Source organism: Schistocerca piceifrons, chromosome 4 (assembly GCF_021461385.2).
Source record: "Schistocerca piceifrons isolate TAMUIC-IGC-003096 chromosome 4, iqSchPice1.1, whole genome shotgun sequence".
NCBI lineage: Eukaryota > Metazoa > Arthropoda > Insecta > Orthoptera > Acrididae > Schistocerca > Schistocerca piceifrons.
In genome coordinates this window covers 122,250,756-122,267,166 of record NC_060141.1, presented here as the reverse complement: position 1 = coordinate 122,267,166, position 16,411 = coordinate 122,250,756, and the positions used below count along the sequence as shown (strand labels likewise).

At 38.6% G+C, this 16,411-nt stretch overlaps 1 protein-coding gene across 1 annotated transcript in view; it reads left to right on the top strand.

Annotated features, from left to right (window-relative positions):
* Positions 1–10,481, top strand: part of LOC124795649 — a 286,381-nt gene extending 275,900 nt beyond the window's left edge. Inside the window, exon 14 of the mRNA XM_047259722.1 lies at positions 10,443–10,481. Within this exon, the coding sequence (XP_047115678.1) occupies positions 10,443–10,481 (39 nt within the window). The remainder of the gene's footprint in view (positions 1–10,442) is intronic.
* Positions 10,482–16,411: the final 5,930 nt, after the last annotated feature.

Below are 16,411 nucleotides of genomic sequence, written 5' to 3'. Positions count from 1 at the left end.
TGCCATTTTATGTTGGGCCTGAGTCAATTATCTCCTACGCAGTTGATACAACCTTAATCAGCACAGATCGAGATTTATCAAAGCTACGCCAGAAATCGTAGGACACTCTCACCTTAACACTAAACTGGTTCTCGGCTTACAAACTTCTATGTAATCCAGAGAAAAATCAGCACCAGCAGTTGCGACTGGCTAATGAGGAAGAATGAAAATCCATAAAACTATTTGGAATACACATTTATTCCGAACTTAACTGGCAACCCCATATCAACCAGGTCTGCAAAAAGTTATTAAGGTTGTCCTGTCTCACCTGGAAACTGTCTCATCTAGTGAGTAACAAATGTCTCAGAACAGCATACTTTGGATTTTTTTCAGTCTCATATATCTTATGGGCTGTTACTATGGGGCCACTCATGTCATGTCAGTGATGTACTACTGACGCAGAAAAAGGTGCTACGAATAAAGTGCAACGTTGGTCCAAGGGAACATTGCTGTCCCTTATTCATCAAAATGGAAATAATGACAGTGAAAAAACTTTATATTTATGCATCACTGATATATGCTAAAAAGAACAGAACAAAATTTAACACCAGAAAGAACATACAATTACATGACACCAGAAACAAAGAGAGTATTGACATTCCTATACATAGGCTGACAAAAACGGGCAACTCTCACAAAGTGAACTGTTTGAAATTATGTAACAAATTACCACATACTGCACTCAATACACCTTTCAATAATTTTAAAAGTAAACTGTGCAGATGGTTAATAGACAATCCATACTACAGTCTCACAGAATTCATGGATACTTGTAAGATAGAAATCGAGTTTTAAGTCTATGATTCCAATACTGTATATTGATTAATGTAGCATAAATAATTTGCACTTGTAACATAAACACTCACTAATGTAGTAACTTCTTATGTATCTTGACATAATTGTAATGCCTATTTCGCTGCATGTGAACAACGGCAAATAAGGAAACTGAATCTGAAACCTTAGAAGTTCCAAATTCTGTGTGTCAAGATCTCCTCCATTTATCCCAGAATGATTTGAATAGTTAATACACAGGTTTTCATTGAGCAGGCACAGCTTTTTGATCTGCATCAGAGATTTTGCAATTATAGAGAACTGAAGAAAGATGAGCAAGGTCTTTCGTCTGCAAGATTTACCCAAGATTCTTGAGTCAGCTAAATTGATGAACCCATTCCATGCATTCCAATGAATTCAACTGACATCTTTGATTTTAAAGATGTTTCTGATGTATTGTTATCAATGCAGGTGCGTTAGATCCCCAAATGCAATATGATCAAAGTGTTTCATATGTATCCATCTTAAATAGCTATCAACAAATCTTATTTTGAAACAGTAGAATGGAAAAATGTCAGTGTATTCAGCAGAGGAAAAACCATGAGAGATGTATTCCATGCTGTACTCCATCTGAAAGACCAGCCATCTTTATCAGGTGTGAAACAGAAAGACCTGTTTGTGGTGCTACCATTTCTCCCTCAACAGCACGAGTTTACAGTAAAACTTTCAGCATCTGATCCCAAGAGTGGAGCTATGTAAGAAACAGAAGCGAATACTACGTGATGTTTTATTCTTGAGTTAAATTTTGTTGTGCTCTTGTATAAATGTAAAATAAATGATTTTTGTTGACCACTCTTCTACTGATTAAAATATTACTGCTGTATTTCTGTTCTTGTAAGGCAATGGCAAACCACCTCCGTTAGGACCTTGCCTAGTAAAGCGGTGTGGGCCTCCCGCATCGTTCCCCTACGCTCTCTAAAGAAGCATGGGACTTCATTTCCATTTCCATTATCATAGATAAAATCAAGTGCATGTGTATTAAAGGCACTTCTAACAAAAACTTTCATATTTGCACTTAGGTCAATCAGTTTCCTGCTACAGCACTTAAAATAAAACATTACCAACTTGACTTAATACTTTAAGTAGAAATAAGCACACTTGCAAGATATCAGTCCCAGCAATTTATCCTTAATGAAAATTTGGACTGTACTTCTGAGCTACATAGGTTATGGAGCTTCAGAAGGTACAGCTCCTAAACTTTTGGATTCACCAACTGTTTATCACTTGCTCTGCCCCACCGCAGTTGTCTAATGCCCAAGCATGAAGAATTATACATTGGTGAGAGTAAGAGATTTGTGAAGTACCATTTCAACAATGGTATTCAGCTGTGCTCATTGTGTCAGACTGTGCATTTTCTAACCTGTAGCTGGTGTCAGAAATTTCTTTGATTTGAACATTATGTTTTGACTCGCAAATGCAGTGTAAATCAATGAAACAAATTAGTGTGTCATTAAACAAGTAGCATAGCACTATTCACTTATTAACATTGCTATTGTAAATTATTTTCTTTGTATTTTAAAGCTGCCACTGTTAAAGTGAAGTACATTTACAGGAGATGCACTATTCTTAAACATGATTGGCATGATTTAATTGTAAATCAAAACTCATGAACTTCATTTCATGATGATTGTTCAATTGCGTAGGTATATTTATTTTATATATGTAAAAACACAGATGATGTGACTTACCGAACGAAAGTGCTGGCAGGTCTATAGACACACACAAACAAACACAAACATACTTATAAAATTCAAGCTTTTGCAACAAACTGTTGCCTCATCAGGAAAGAGGGAAGGAGAGGGAAAGACGAAAGGATGTGGGTTTTAAGGGAGAGGGTAAGGAGTCATTCCAATCCTGGGAGCGGAAAGACTTACCTCAGGGGGAAAGAAGGGGTATACACTCGCGTGTACACACACACACACACACACACACACACACACACACACACACACACACACACACACACACACACAAGCAGACATTTGTAAAGGCAAAGAGTTTGGGCAGAGACGTCTTCCCTGCCCTCTGGCTCCTACCCTTGTAACCGCCCCTGGTGTAAAACCTGTCCCATGCACCCTCCCACCACCACCTACTCCAGTCCTGTAACCCGGAAGGTGTACACGATCAAAGGCAGAGCCACTTGTGAAAGCACCCACGTGATTTACCAACTGACCTGCCTACACTGTGAAGCTTTCTATGTGGGAATGACCAGCAACAAACTGTCCATTCGCATGAATGGACACAGGCAGACAGTGTTTGTTGGTAATGAGGATCACCCTGTGGCTAAACATGCCTTGGTGCACGGCCAGCACATCTTGGCACAGTGTTACACCGTCCGGGTTATCTGGATACTTCCCACTAACACCAACCTGTCAGAACTCCGGAGATGGGAACTTGCCCTTCAGTATATCCTCTCTTCTCGTTACCCACCAGGCCTCAATCTCCACTAATTTCAATTTGCCGCCGCTCATACCTCACCTGTCTTTCAACAACATCTTTGCCTCTGTACTTCTGCCTCGACTGACGTCTCTGCCCAAACTCTTTGCCGTTACAAATGTCTGCTTGTGTCTGTGTATGTGCGGATGGATATGTGTGTGTGTGCGCGAGTGTATACCCCTTCTTTCCCCCTGAGGTAAGTCTTTCCGCTCCCGGGATTGGAATGACTCCTTACCCTCTCCCTTAAAACCCACATCCTTTCGTCTTTCCCTCTCCTTCCCTCTTTCCTGATGAGGCAACAGTTTGTTGTGAAAGCTTGAATTTCATGTGTATGTTTGTGTTTGTTTGTGTGTCTATCGACCTGCCAGCACTTTCGTTTGGTAAGTCACATCATCTGTATTTTTAGATATATTTTTCCTGCGTGGAATGTTTCCCTCTATTATATTCATATCGGTATATTTATTTTGATTTTTAGGCATATACATAGCTACAGACTACCATAATGAGGATATTGTTAAAATAATATTGAACTTATGTGGGCGTGAGGTTGACATATTACGTACTCATATTAATTACTATTTTTGACATGTAATAAAGAGTTCTCAAACAAGATTTTAACCTTCCCTCCTCATCCCAACCCCTCAACATCTCGCCAATAGGAAGGTTCTCACGGTCCTCTACTGTACAATTCTTTTCTGCTCGGGTGCTGTAGTGAGTTGGAGAGCATGACTAATAACCAGAACATGCAAAAGTTTAAAAGCTGTACTTTTAGAAGGTCACGATTGTTTACTATCAGAATTAAGGCCCAAATCTTCATATGGGATCGATTTCTGGAGTTAATATATTGCGTTTTCAAGTGTGCTTTTTCTTATTAAAATATGAAGTAAAGTTGGTGATGTTCCCTTGTTAGAATGTTCTTAATAAATTACTTGTTGACTAGTTTGTCATTTTATTTTTTGGAGTGAGTATGTGAGCAGCTTAATTCTGTGGTATCAGAATACCTTCTCAGTTTTTGTATACAAATAAGTTCTGTACAAAAAGACACACTCCTTTTTTAAATTTTTTTTATTCTCTTGACAAATGAGAGACATAGTGCTTAGACAATTTTCCATTTCCATTCTTCATTTGTCTAACATTGTTTTTAAAGACATTAGTATGCTCTGTTTGGGTAACAATATTTAGAAGGCAATTGTATAGGCACATTACCATGCACTTAACACTTCTCTTAATTACTTACCCAGTGTTGTACTGCTCTGTTTCACAGTTACTTTGTTCATTTTAAAGTAGTTCTTCATAATGTTTTTCAGACTATTTTTCCTTGTGTAAATGTATCATGCATTTATCAGTATATGGATAGCTCTTTTCTGTGGTATTTCATTTGCATTCATTGACCTTCCTCACAACTCTGTTCTATATGACACAATCGAGTGGAAGTGCAGATAGTAAAATAATTTGAGAACTTTGCAGTAACAATTTGAGCTAATTTTTGAACTAATAGCAAACTGACTTTAGTCTGTGACTTAGACTACTGATGTTCTCTGTCCAAATTAATTTGTTATCCAGATTGAGACCCAAAAATGTTGTCATTTGTGTCTGACATTAACACACTGTGTTTGCTTTGGTTCTTTTTAAAACTGATGAATTTTTGTATGTGCTAGTTATTGCTAAGCCATTTATCTACTTGAATTGGAACTCTTTCAGCTGCTTGAACAGTTTCTTCTAGATTTTTCCCTCACTGAGGATGAAGGTGTCACTTGCAAATAGGATGGATTTCTTGTTGATACCCTCAGGTAAATCACTGATGTAAATTAGTAGGAGTGGTGACCCCAGTACACTACCCTGTGACACTGTATTGGATCTTTCTATGTCTGAGAAGTGTGTATCACTCCTTTCATTTGTTGTTACTGTCAGGTACCTTTCTGTCAAGATTTTATCTGTTCATGTTCAGTTGGCCCCCCCTCCAAAAATAATTTTAACTTTTCTGTAAGGATCTTATGATTTACTAAGTCAAAAGCTTTTGACAGGTCACAGAATACCCCAATTGTTAATTCATCTCTAAATAGTGTGTTCGACAAGTTCTTTGTGCTGCTGAGATAGTTGTTGGCAGTCCCCGCCCCCCTCCCCCCCTCTCCCGCTCCCACCTCCCCCCTCTCCCGCTCCCCCCCCTCCCCACCTCCCCCCTCCTCACCAAAGACCTTTCGGATAGTGATAATACCCTCGAAAGTTTTTTAAGTCCAAGGGAGCATTCCTTCTGTCATGGATTTATGGGAATCAGGTCGCTTAGTTGCCATATGAACCTGAACACCACTTGTATGAAACTTGTATGAAACTTGTATTTATTCTAACTGCACAATTACATATATAGACACACAAACAAGCCTCGCGAGTGTCATTGGTCAAAATTGTAAACACACACTGCACAAAGGCACGCGCCAAGACCCGCGTCCTAAGAGCGTGTCAGTGCGCAGAGATACCACTCTGCTCTATACCGGTGGTCGATGAGCGCCACAGATTCATTAGTCATATTGGCAATGGTCCATCAAGAAAGTCAGATGACATTCTTATCATTATATGGGGTTTTTGTGTTTCTAACTTACTTGACTCTTGCATTTTTACTTCATTACTTGGAAACAGATCATGGTATTTCTGTTAAACAAGTGGCGTTAGTTGCCGCTTTGATGTGGTGCTTTATCAACTGCTGCAATCGTCTATGAAATTTTCATTAAATGCGTTCGATACCAATTCTGAGTTATTTTATAAAGACTCATGCTATCTGATTTCCTTAGGGTTACTGTTTTTAAACCTTGCCCATCCTGTTCCTTTTTTGTTGAACTGACACACTGTTTTAGACTCATTCTGTGAGTTCATAATAGCCGTCTAAATTGCCAATTTCTTTGCACATTTTACTACTTTGCTGTAGATATTTCACCATAGTACCATTTGAAACTTAAGTAATTTGTTCGATGTTTGCTGAGTTATGCCAAATTATAATACTTTTACAAAATACAGTGATACACTTTGTAATCCAGTTATTTCCTCTTTTTTTTTTTTTTTTTTTTTTTTTTTAAATGTTCACTTTACATGTTTTACTTTATATACTGGTATTTTACTTTATATACTTTACTTTATATACTTTACTTCTGGTGGAGGATGTTTAATTAATGTATTCACGATATAAGATTATGAAAGACCTATAATTATTGACAATGTCTTCCACATTGAGGATTTCTCTCAAACTTTCATTTACCATATTACACTTCAGAGTACTTAAACTATTATTGTGCGCTTGTTGCTACATAATAATGTGATTCTTTCTATTTTTTTGTGGTAATAATGTGTCTTTTTGTTATCAGATTCTTTCATCTAATGTTGCTGTAGAGTCATCCCCTTGTACGCTGGGTGTAATATAATCATAGCAGTAGCAATATTGTGGTGACTCAAGTATATGCACTGATACTGGACAACTGTCAGGTGATTGGTTAAACAATAATGATAGTATGTTGTGTATTGTTTGTTGCTCTTTCTATGGATGAACACTTGGTCTTTCTGTTGCTGAGTTTCACGTGGTCAAGCTATTTTTACCATACTCATTAAGTATCTTTGAACATACGTTCAGCTGCTGCAATTTTTACAAAATTACCAAAAGAGTGTGATGATAGTGAGTTCTGTGTGTCATACAGTGTGTTCATGAAGCCAGTGTTCAACAAAACACAGAAGTGTTGGTGTGACCACAGTGCTTAATAGGACTTTTCAAATGCAAAAAAATATGTCATAATGATAGGAATTTTGTACATGATTATTACTCTCTTTATTGTGATGCCATGGATACGTTTTCTAAGGTGTGGCTCTCTGCTTTTTGGTTATTGGAATGAGCTTGTTGTGCTATTGTTATTGAGTTTTGCTTGCCATTTCTGATGTGACAATTGCATTCAAATGAATGAAAGCAATTCCATTTCTGTTATGTCTAATTTCTAGCATATTTAATCTTTTAATGTTTTTGTTTTTAATATTTCTACTAAAAAAAATCTGGTTGTTGATCCCAACAGGAGCTACACATAGGAGTCTTGTGAGCTATTTCACCTACATGTTACTTTGCAACTCTTTGCTTCCCAAGCACAGCTGCATGTAAACTTTGCATCATGTGAATTTTGTGTCTAATATGGTTTACATCCATCACACTAACATTTACATATTTTCTCAAATTGCTTATTTGCTGGACTTATTTTTTGGTTTGTGCATAACTCCTGTGGTGGATTGTAATATTGTGGGGTCTTCAGTGGTAGATTCTTAATGTGAGCCACATGATTAAAACTTTTCTTCAGTTTCCAGAAGGCTATTGTTGTTCTGCTCTTGTAGACATCATTCATTCAAAGGTAACATACCAGTTTTTGACAGGTTCACGAGTCTCCCAATTTCAGTGAACATTTCTCTATATGTGATGAATCCATTTTCCTTCACAGTTGAAGAGTCATTTTCCTGCATTTACTCATATACTTTGCAAGCCATAATAGATTGTATGGAGCAGGGTACTTCTGGTAAAGCCATCTTTTCCCCTTTCCCATTTGATTCCTGAATGGTGCTTGAGAAAATTCATGCTAAGTAAACCTCCATGTGAGCTTCGACATATCCAATTCAATCATCATTATCACTTCATGTGATGTATGTGCAAGCAAGTGATAAGATGCCTGATGCATGAGACCTTTCTTGTACCATCTGCCACTAAATTTTGTTGAACATTTCTTAATGCTCTTACATGTACTAAACGATCCAGTAAGAACATGCACAATCATCACTGTATCTTTTCTACCTCTTCTATTAATCCATCTTGTTAAGAATCCCAGAGAGATGAGTAGTACTCAAGAATTGGTCAAACAAATGTTTTACAAGCCACTTTTTTCTTGAATGATTTCCATTTAATTAAGATTTTTCCCATGAATCTGTCTGGCAGCTTTTTTGTCTTCATGCTGCTTCAGATCACTTCAGATTATTATATATGAGAGAGGATTCTGCATCCATGGCTCTCAACAGTTATGAGAACTGTTCTGCTTTCTGGGAACAATGACATTGTGTGCAAATGAATTGCCTTGCAAAAGTAGGAACATGTTGTTTCTGTCCTTCTTTTAGTAAGTGTCATAGACTGTGGTATTCCTGATCAGTTCACCATGTTCATTACTAATAGCAAGACAGTATTCCAATGGGCTGCATGCTTCACATCTTCACTTCTAAATGTAATATAAACTGCTTTTCACTGAAGCATCCATATTGCCACACCAATAATGAAACATTCTGTTGCAATGGTTACATACCACACCAGTCATTGATTTTACTGACCACCCCAAGAAAAGTTTTGTACCAACACTGCAAGTTGCGTAAGTTGCCACAGTTGTGGCATTCACTTGAGCAAGCCATGGCAGATACAAAATACCAATTTCAGGCACAGTAATAATGCTACCTCAGTATCTCGCACATCACAGGGTGCCCCACAATGGGCTGGGTTGCACCACGCCAACACCTGGGGCAACTCTTTAAGGGCATATGTGACAGAGGGTTGGGCATTTAGTCCCAGCAACACCAACTAGACATGTATATCTGGGCCTCCAGCCCAATAGATCACTTTCACTGGGGACTTATCTCTTGTCAACTGATATTATACCTGTCCTGTCCTGATGTCAGACTGGGCTTCTAATGTGTCTACCATTGGCAGTGTGCACCACTTCAACTTCAGTCCTGACTTCAACTCCAGCCTTGGCACCAATGCAGCCTCCAACACCAGCCAGAATTCTCCATGGGCTACACTTGCTGCTGCTGCTGCTGCTGTTGCTGCTGCTGCTGCTGTTGCTGCTGGTACTACTGCTACTACTACTACTACTATTAGATGCCTGCTAGTGCTGGGACCATCCCAGTGAGGCCATTCAGTGCACACCAGTGCATAGCACTCCAACTCTGGAGACCCTAGGTTCGACCTGGGATATGTCCGTCCAGCCCAGTCCATCTGGCTGACTCCTGATCTGACAGCAATACCCATTGTTGGCCACCTCTATGCTGTGGGGCTGTGTTGTCACTGCCTACTTCAGCAAGACCACCCTTCCTGCTATTGTGTTGCCATCATCACATACACTAATATCAGTGGTACCGTGCCTCAGCACTGGGTGACTTTTCTGTATAGAATACACTGCCAATAGAAGCAGTTTATCTTCAGAGAGCATTCTCTGGCCTTAGCATCACAAAAGATTCAGTGTTACCCATACCCTTTGTCATTCATATAGGATATCCTGGTGGTCATCCAGCTATCCTTTGGTGACTACATATTGGTCAGCAACCTGGATTGATACAATTTGCTATCAGAAATGCTGGTGGAAACCAGTGAGTGGTGGCACAGGGCATCGGTCTGCAATGGCATTTCAGTATGGTAAGGGCAATGCACTATTTTTCACACTTGGGCTTGTGGTTTCTTCCCTGTTGAATATTTGAATATTGTATTGTGGGCACAAACTTTCCAATGTCCAAACCAGAGAAGGGTACCATAGCAAAGGCAGTTCAGATGTTTCAAAACAAATGGTACATGTGCAGAAAGACATAGAGAATTATGCAACCAATTGCTGGCATTGAGGGTAGATATGAGAAAACAGTCATCATCCATTAGGTCAAAACCCATCCTAGGTAATACTACTGCTGGCCAAATCCTGCTGTTTCTGGTAAAGCAGGAGCAAATAGCTTGACATTTGTGGGTAATTTGATAATAGCACCTATGCTGGAATGTTGGTTAGAGGAACAACTTTTGCTTATGGATAAATTATGCTTGCTAGGGGATGCTAAGACATTTGTAAAGTATAATAATAGGTTATTGAATGCTCTAATGTTTAACAGTCTCAAGGGCAGGGTTTTTACAATGGTACAGAAGGAAGTAAAGCTGTTGGTTTTATAGGGAGAAGTTGAACAGTATGTCACAGAAGTAGGGGGAACTTTGTGGATAGGATTTCTGAAATTAAAGGTCAACACATATTAGCTGACAGAAAGTGATGACACTAAGCGGATTCTTGTGAAAGAGGTAGAACAGAGGGCATTGGGTGCATTTTTGCAGGGGTTGCCTTTCAGTGTGTCGAGGAAAGTATGAGTATAATGGAATTTAATTACAGGTACCTAGTAACTTCCATGCAAAATTTATTGGAGAATAAATCAAATGCCAGACTTTTGTTAAACACTTGCTAGACACACTTCATACAGCACATAAGATAAGCAATATTTACAGCTTGCATACAAGACACTTACTGAGCAACAGAGATATCATGCTGATTACACTATCTCTCTGTTCATGATTGATGTGTCAGCTGTTATCATCATTGCAACAGCTCTCCCCTTCTTGAAACTGGGAGCACCATGAATGGAAGGGAACTGGAGCTTGATGGTTCTGCCAGCTTGTGTAACAGCTGCTGCTTGTGGCAGCAGCAATGTTTGTTTCCTCCACCAGGCTGGTGGAGTGGCCAAATCTTCACCCTGTTCTTCAGAGTTAGAGGGCAGTTGTGGTTTGGGGGGAGGGGAGGGGGAGGGGTTGCATCCTCTCAGTGCTTGAGTGCTCATGAGAGTTGTTGGCACTGAGACTGTGGGCATTTGGGCTGTGGCTTTCTTTTCTATGAGTGCTGGTTTGAGGCCTTCAGTTGACACCAACTCTTCTTTGCTGTTTCCCTCTATTTTGAAGGTGCATACACACCCCTCTGTAGGACCCCATGTGTGGACCCTGCAAGGGAGGTCATACACTATTCTCTCTTGGCCAGCCTTGCAGTTGTGACTGCAGCTCTTTGTGTGCAAAGAATTCTTTGTCACCATCATTCTGCAGCTCAGTGGGACAAACTTACAACATTATTCTCTGTAGCAGTTGATTGAACTGGGTCATGTCTATAGGACTGAAAGTTGCTGTGGCTTAGTGGGAACAAAACTCACTAGGAAGTCATAACTGTACCCCATACACTAGTTGTACTCTGCCGCAGTGCAGGTCCTCTTTTATCACTGTTCATAGTCCTAACTGTGCTAGTGGTGGCTACTCAGTCCACTAGCTATCTTGTACATTTGGGCCACTTTGATGTTTCGGTGGAACCTCTCTATCATGCCATTACACATGGTATTGGTAGCTGGTAGTTCTCAGGTGGTTGCAGCTATATTGATGCAGGAATTTGTGAAACAACTAAAGCTCATATTGTTGTGGAACTACACATGAATGTTTAATAATAACCACTGTACAGGTAATATCATATGACACTTCACTTTACACGTAGAACACAGGATAACATGATCACAAATGTGTTAACAAACCAAAAGATCACAATGGAACCAGTGTCAAAGAGGTTCCATCTGAAGACACAACTATTGTGTACTGATAGTCCCCACAGAGGCCCCTCCCCTGGTAGTGCGGATCATGGGGAAGGATGAAGGAGTGTGTCATCATTGCTGTAAGTGACAGTCAGTTGGGGCTGAGAAGGTGACACAGGATCATCGGACATGGAGGCTCGACCATTGTGGTGGACAACTGGAAACTGCAGAGCCATTGAGATATAGTCTTCATCTGTGGCAAGTGGAGTGTTGAATGTGCGAAGTAGCATTACATGGGTGGTGAAACAATCCTCCAGAGACCACAGGTGAGCAAGGAGGACAACCAGCAGACTATCTTGCAGTTGAATGAAAGATCATCAAAGGGATATGCCAAGATATTGATGACAAGTCTCGTGATGTCTGAGTTGGCAGAAGAGGGCAACAGTTCTTGCAAAATGGTGAGAGGCACAACCAAGGAAGTAGCAGTCGAATGGGTTTCCTTGATGGAATGAGTGAATGGTACTGCATCCACATCAGTTTCACTGCGAGATGATGCACACTGTGTCAGTTGGTTGGTATTATGGGATAGAGAGTCCACAACAGACAAAGGCAGGGGGGAAAATGGGGATGCAGAGAGGGGCGCCTTGCACTACTGTGGTGTTGGTGATGGTCAGTGCCATCCATTAATGGTCATCTGTGGCATTGGGGTGCTGACAAAGTGCCACACTTTTTTTTATTTCAATCTGAATTACTGATGATGCCAGCACCAATTCCAGAATGTTTCCGGTTCCTTGTCATTCTGTCCCTGTGGTGAAGGTCTGCTGCACCATCTGTGGTATGCTCGTGATGCTGTGATGCTGCTTCTTGCGAGTGTTTCAGAGCTGCTAACTATATGCTCAACTCGTGCACACTGGTTGCCAGCTGATCCTCTGTTATGTAGCCTCACACATTCAGTGTCCATTGAGCTGCAACCCCTTGACTATGCATGTTTCAGGTCCATTCCCTTTGTCATTATTTGCAGCTGCACTTGAAACACAGTTTTGCAGACTGTTTGGGATGTCTTCAGCTTTATCTTGTAATAGGATACCCTCCTCTAACATAACCTTTTTTTTATAGAAATAACTGATACCATGTATACTATCGATTCTTGTATAGGTGAACATTCTCGGCTGTTTCCCTGAAAGCATTCATATGATTTTGTATATGATGTACTATATTTCAGGCTAAAATGTATAAAAAGAAATCAGTTTGTTGGTACTCTGTACATACAGTTAGAATTACTCTTTTTGTAAAAATATTTGAAATTACGAAATTTCTGGTATACTTCAAATTCCTATTATTGATTGCACAATCTGATAATAATTATGAAATTTATTTCTGGATTCATTTATAAAATAATGATATAATGTGATAAAGATTCTTCTTTTGTCGAGAAAGTTTGTAAACTCTTTTGCTTTGTAAACTCTTTGGAATATTGTGAATACTGCAAAATGTTAGTAGTAGTGGGCATGCCTCTGATGGGGAAGCAGACATCTATTTGATTGTGTCACTAATAATGTAATTTGTGGTGTGATAGAAGTGAACATAGTAAAGTCAGTGTGATTTATAAGAATGGGATAAAATAAAAGAAAATCATAGCAACAGATAATTCTTCATCAGTTATTTCATCTTCAGGAACCCACAACACTAAATCAAAATTTGAGCCACAAGAATGTACCCCTGGACACACAAGTGGAGCCAACAACAAGAGATAAAGAAGATGAGTAAAAAGTTTTTCTTTTGAATATCTTATACCTCTTGAAGCTTACAAACCTTTTACAGACAGAGAATTTTGTTAGTGACATGTGGGAGGGTAAGATTACAAGTGGGAGCTCAGCCGGGATCTGATGACTGATAATGAAGTTCTGTCTGTTGTAGAAGAAGAAAGGACAATTATTTCTATATTTGCAGTTTTTATGTAAATGAACCTCAATCCTCAACAAAAGATGCCCAACAAAGTCCGAGCAACAGTGACGAGATAATATCAATGATGATGGATCGTGTGACGAAGCAAGCTGGGATATTTTTACTTCCCCTCTTGTTTTGCCATCTGCATCCTTAAAATTCATTTTTTTCACTTTTGACTAATTACCATTAACATACTTGAGTATAATCTGCATTTTCATAACAGATAAAGGTTAGCCCTCAGTTTTAAAGAATATAGTACGAGATCTAATTTTGTGCTTAGTTTTGTGTATGTCATCAATTTTCTAATTTATTTTGACCATTCCTAGATAATATCTTTTGTTATAGGGTGAAATCAGTAATTGTTTCGTAACTTAAATTCTATTGTTGACGTTAGGAGGAACAACTCATAGTATTCTTAAAGGATCTATTTGACTCTATTTGAAAACATGTTAGCAAAGCCAGCCTTTAATTAATTCCAAGATAATTACCAGTTTTGTCCAAAGTATTGTTTGTGTAATGATATCTGTTAATTTCATCATTTAAATGAATTATTCAGTCTAACTCTTGTAGTAGAATAAACTGTTAAAAAGATGGCATTTTTCGATGTATTCAGTTAATTTAATGAGGTAAGTTTCAAATGTAATTTCTGTAAATTAAACATCAAACAATGTTTAGTTTCAGTGCCTGTTATTGTGATGATATATAAGGGCCCAATTTTTGGTCCCAAGACAATCAGTCCATGGCCGAGTTTCAGACAAGAAACCTGTGTTGGTTAGAATAACAACAATGCATCAACCTAACTTACACCAATAGCCCATGTGTTAAAGCAATGACAGTGTCTGTTCAATTTGTTTGACAGACTTTGAAATGTGTGGTTAGGTTTTTACTGCTTGTAGATGTTCAACAGTAAACTATTGTAGCATTGTGTTAATGTTTACCTGCAAACTATTAATGAGGCTTATGGAAAATTAAATAATAGTGCACTGGCCATGTAACTGTGAATCATTGGGTGGGGGTGGGAATGGGGTGGGGGTTGTGAACAGTGAAAGTAAAGAACAGTGGATCGCAAATGTACACCTGTCGGCTACATCATTTACAGTAGTCAGTACTGCACTTGGCCCCCCCCCTTCCCCTCCCCCCATTTTTCAGCCCATATAGCAATGCAGTATGTTGACACCGAAGACAGTCAACGATGAAAAACAGAAGTCAAACATCACAAATGGATGAATTGAAAGAGGAGTTTACAATTACAACAAAGGACACCACAAAAGACAAGCATAAACTATGTGTGATTTTTAACAGTGAAAACCAATAGTATGCAGTTGATTTTGCCAAAATTGAGTGCAGTTAATGATCAGTTAATAGAAATAAAAACAGATAAAATAGCAAATTTAGCACAGTTCATGGAAATACGAACTGAAAAGAATGATAAAATGGACAGGGTACAATGCAAAATAGACCAACTTAGTAATAAGGTTTTGGAGGTAAAAAATGGGTTGTCAGATGGATTAAAAACTGTGAATGAAAAAGTTGATGTTTTAGAAAATAAATTTATTGCTTTGTAGAATGAGGTAGTTGCACAATCTTCACACAGGAGAAGAATGTTAATGACATCAGAATTCAACAGAAGGCCATAGAGGAAAAAATTGAACAGAACTTTAGTAGTTTAGATAAAAAAAATTTAAATGTTGTAAACAGTATGCTAACTAATGTAAATGTTTTCAGTCAAAAAATTTCAGTAGTTCAGGAAAAGGCATTCACAACAATCTGTATTCAAATAATGGTATTGTGTGGTCCAACATTCCAATCAAAAGTTTGTTTTCCATCAGACTATTTACATCCTGTGGATTTTCTACACCACTGTAGAGATATTTTGTGTCAGGCATGACTGATGGTCAAAAAATTAAGTCTGTCTTGGTTAAATTGAAGTCAGTGGAAAACATACCAAAGTTTTGAAAAAAGTTTTTTAAACAAATTTTGGTCAGAAGCGGCACAGGGGAGAATTAAAAGTAAATTTTTGAATGGTCCTAATTATAGGAATAGGGACGGTACACTGAAAGGATTTTGTAAGAATTAACTTAAGAAATCAACACACCTGGGCAGACCATTTGATGAAAAGACATTGATTGAGGCACTAAAAAGGAGATTACCAGAGAGGTTGTAGTGAGATTTAGTACACTGACCTGACAATTGCCTTCAAAAATTTTAAGATATGTTAACAAGCTGGATAGTACAGTAGAAAGAAGCAGGTACCATAATCAAAATGATAGCGGTCACAATGGAACAACTACAGAAACAGAGATAATGGTAACTTCAGTCAGGGTCAAAACGGTAATAGAGACAGAAACTTTGAACATTAGCAGAAAAGAACAATGGGGATAACTATGGGCAATTTAATACCAAAAACAATCATAGAGATGGCTATTCGGGAAAAGGCAGTCTGCCTCAATGAAGGTCCACAGTTTTGGGGTGAGGAAACACAACACGTGTAGGACCCCCAATTTACACTTACAATTAGACAATAATAACAGTGTTAATAATGTGCACAGGTATCTGAAGTTGAATAGAAGGAACATCAGATTTCTTATTTATGTTTTGATCAAAAGTTTTGGAATACTATGTTTAATTATAATGATGTAGATACCAACACAAACCAGAATGTGAGAGTACTGAGAATTTTGATGTTGTGTGCACTAATGATGTCTCCTATGGGTCATAAAACAGTGTTATTGATGTATATAGAACTGGTGATGACTGTATTGTATCTGAATTAGGTGGTATTTTTAATGTAGATGTGAATGAGAGCTATGAAATGACTGAGGTTGGTAAGTCTGAGACTGGTAACGTATTGCAA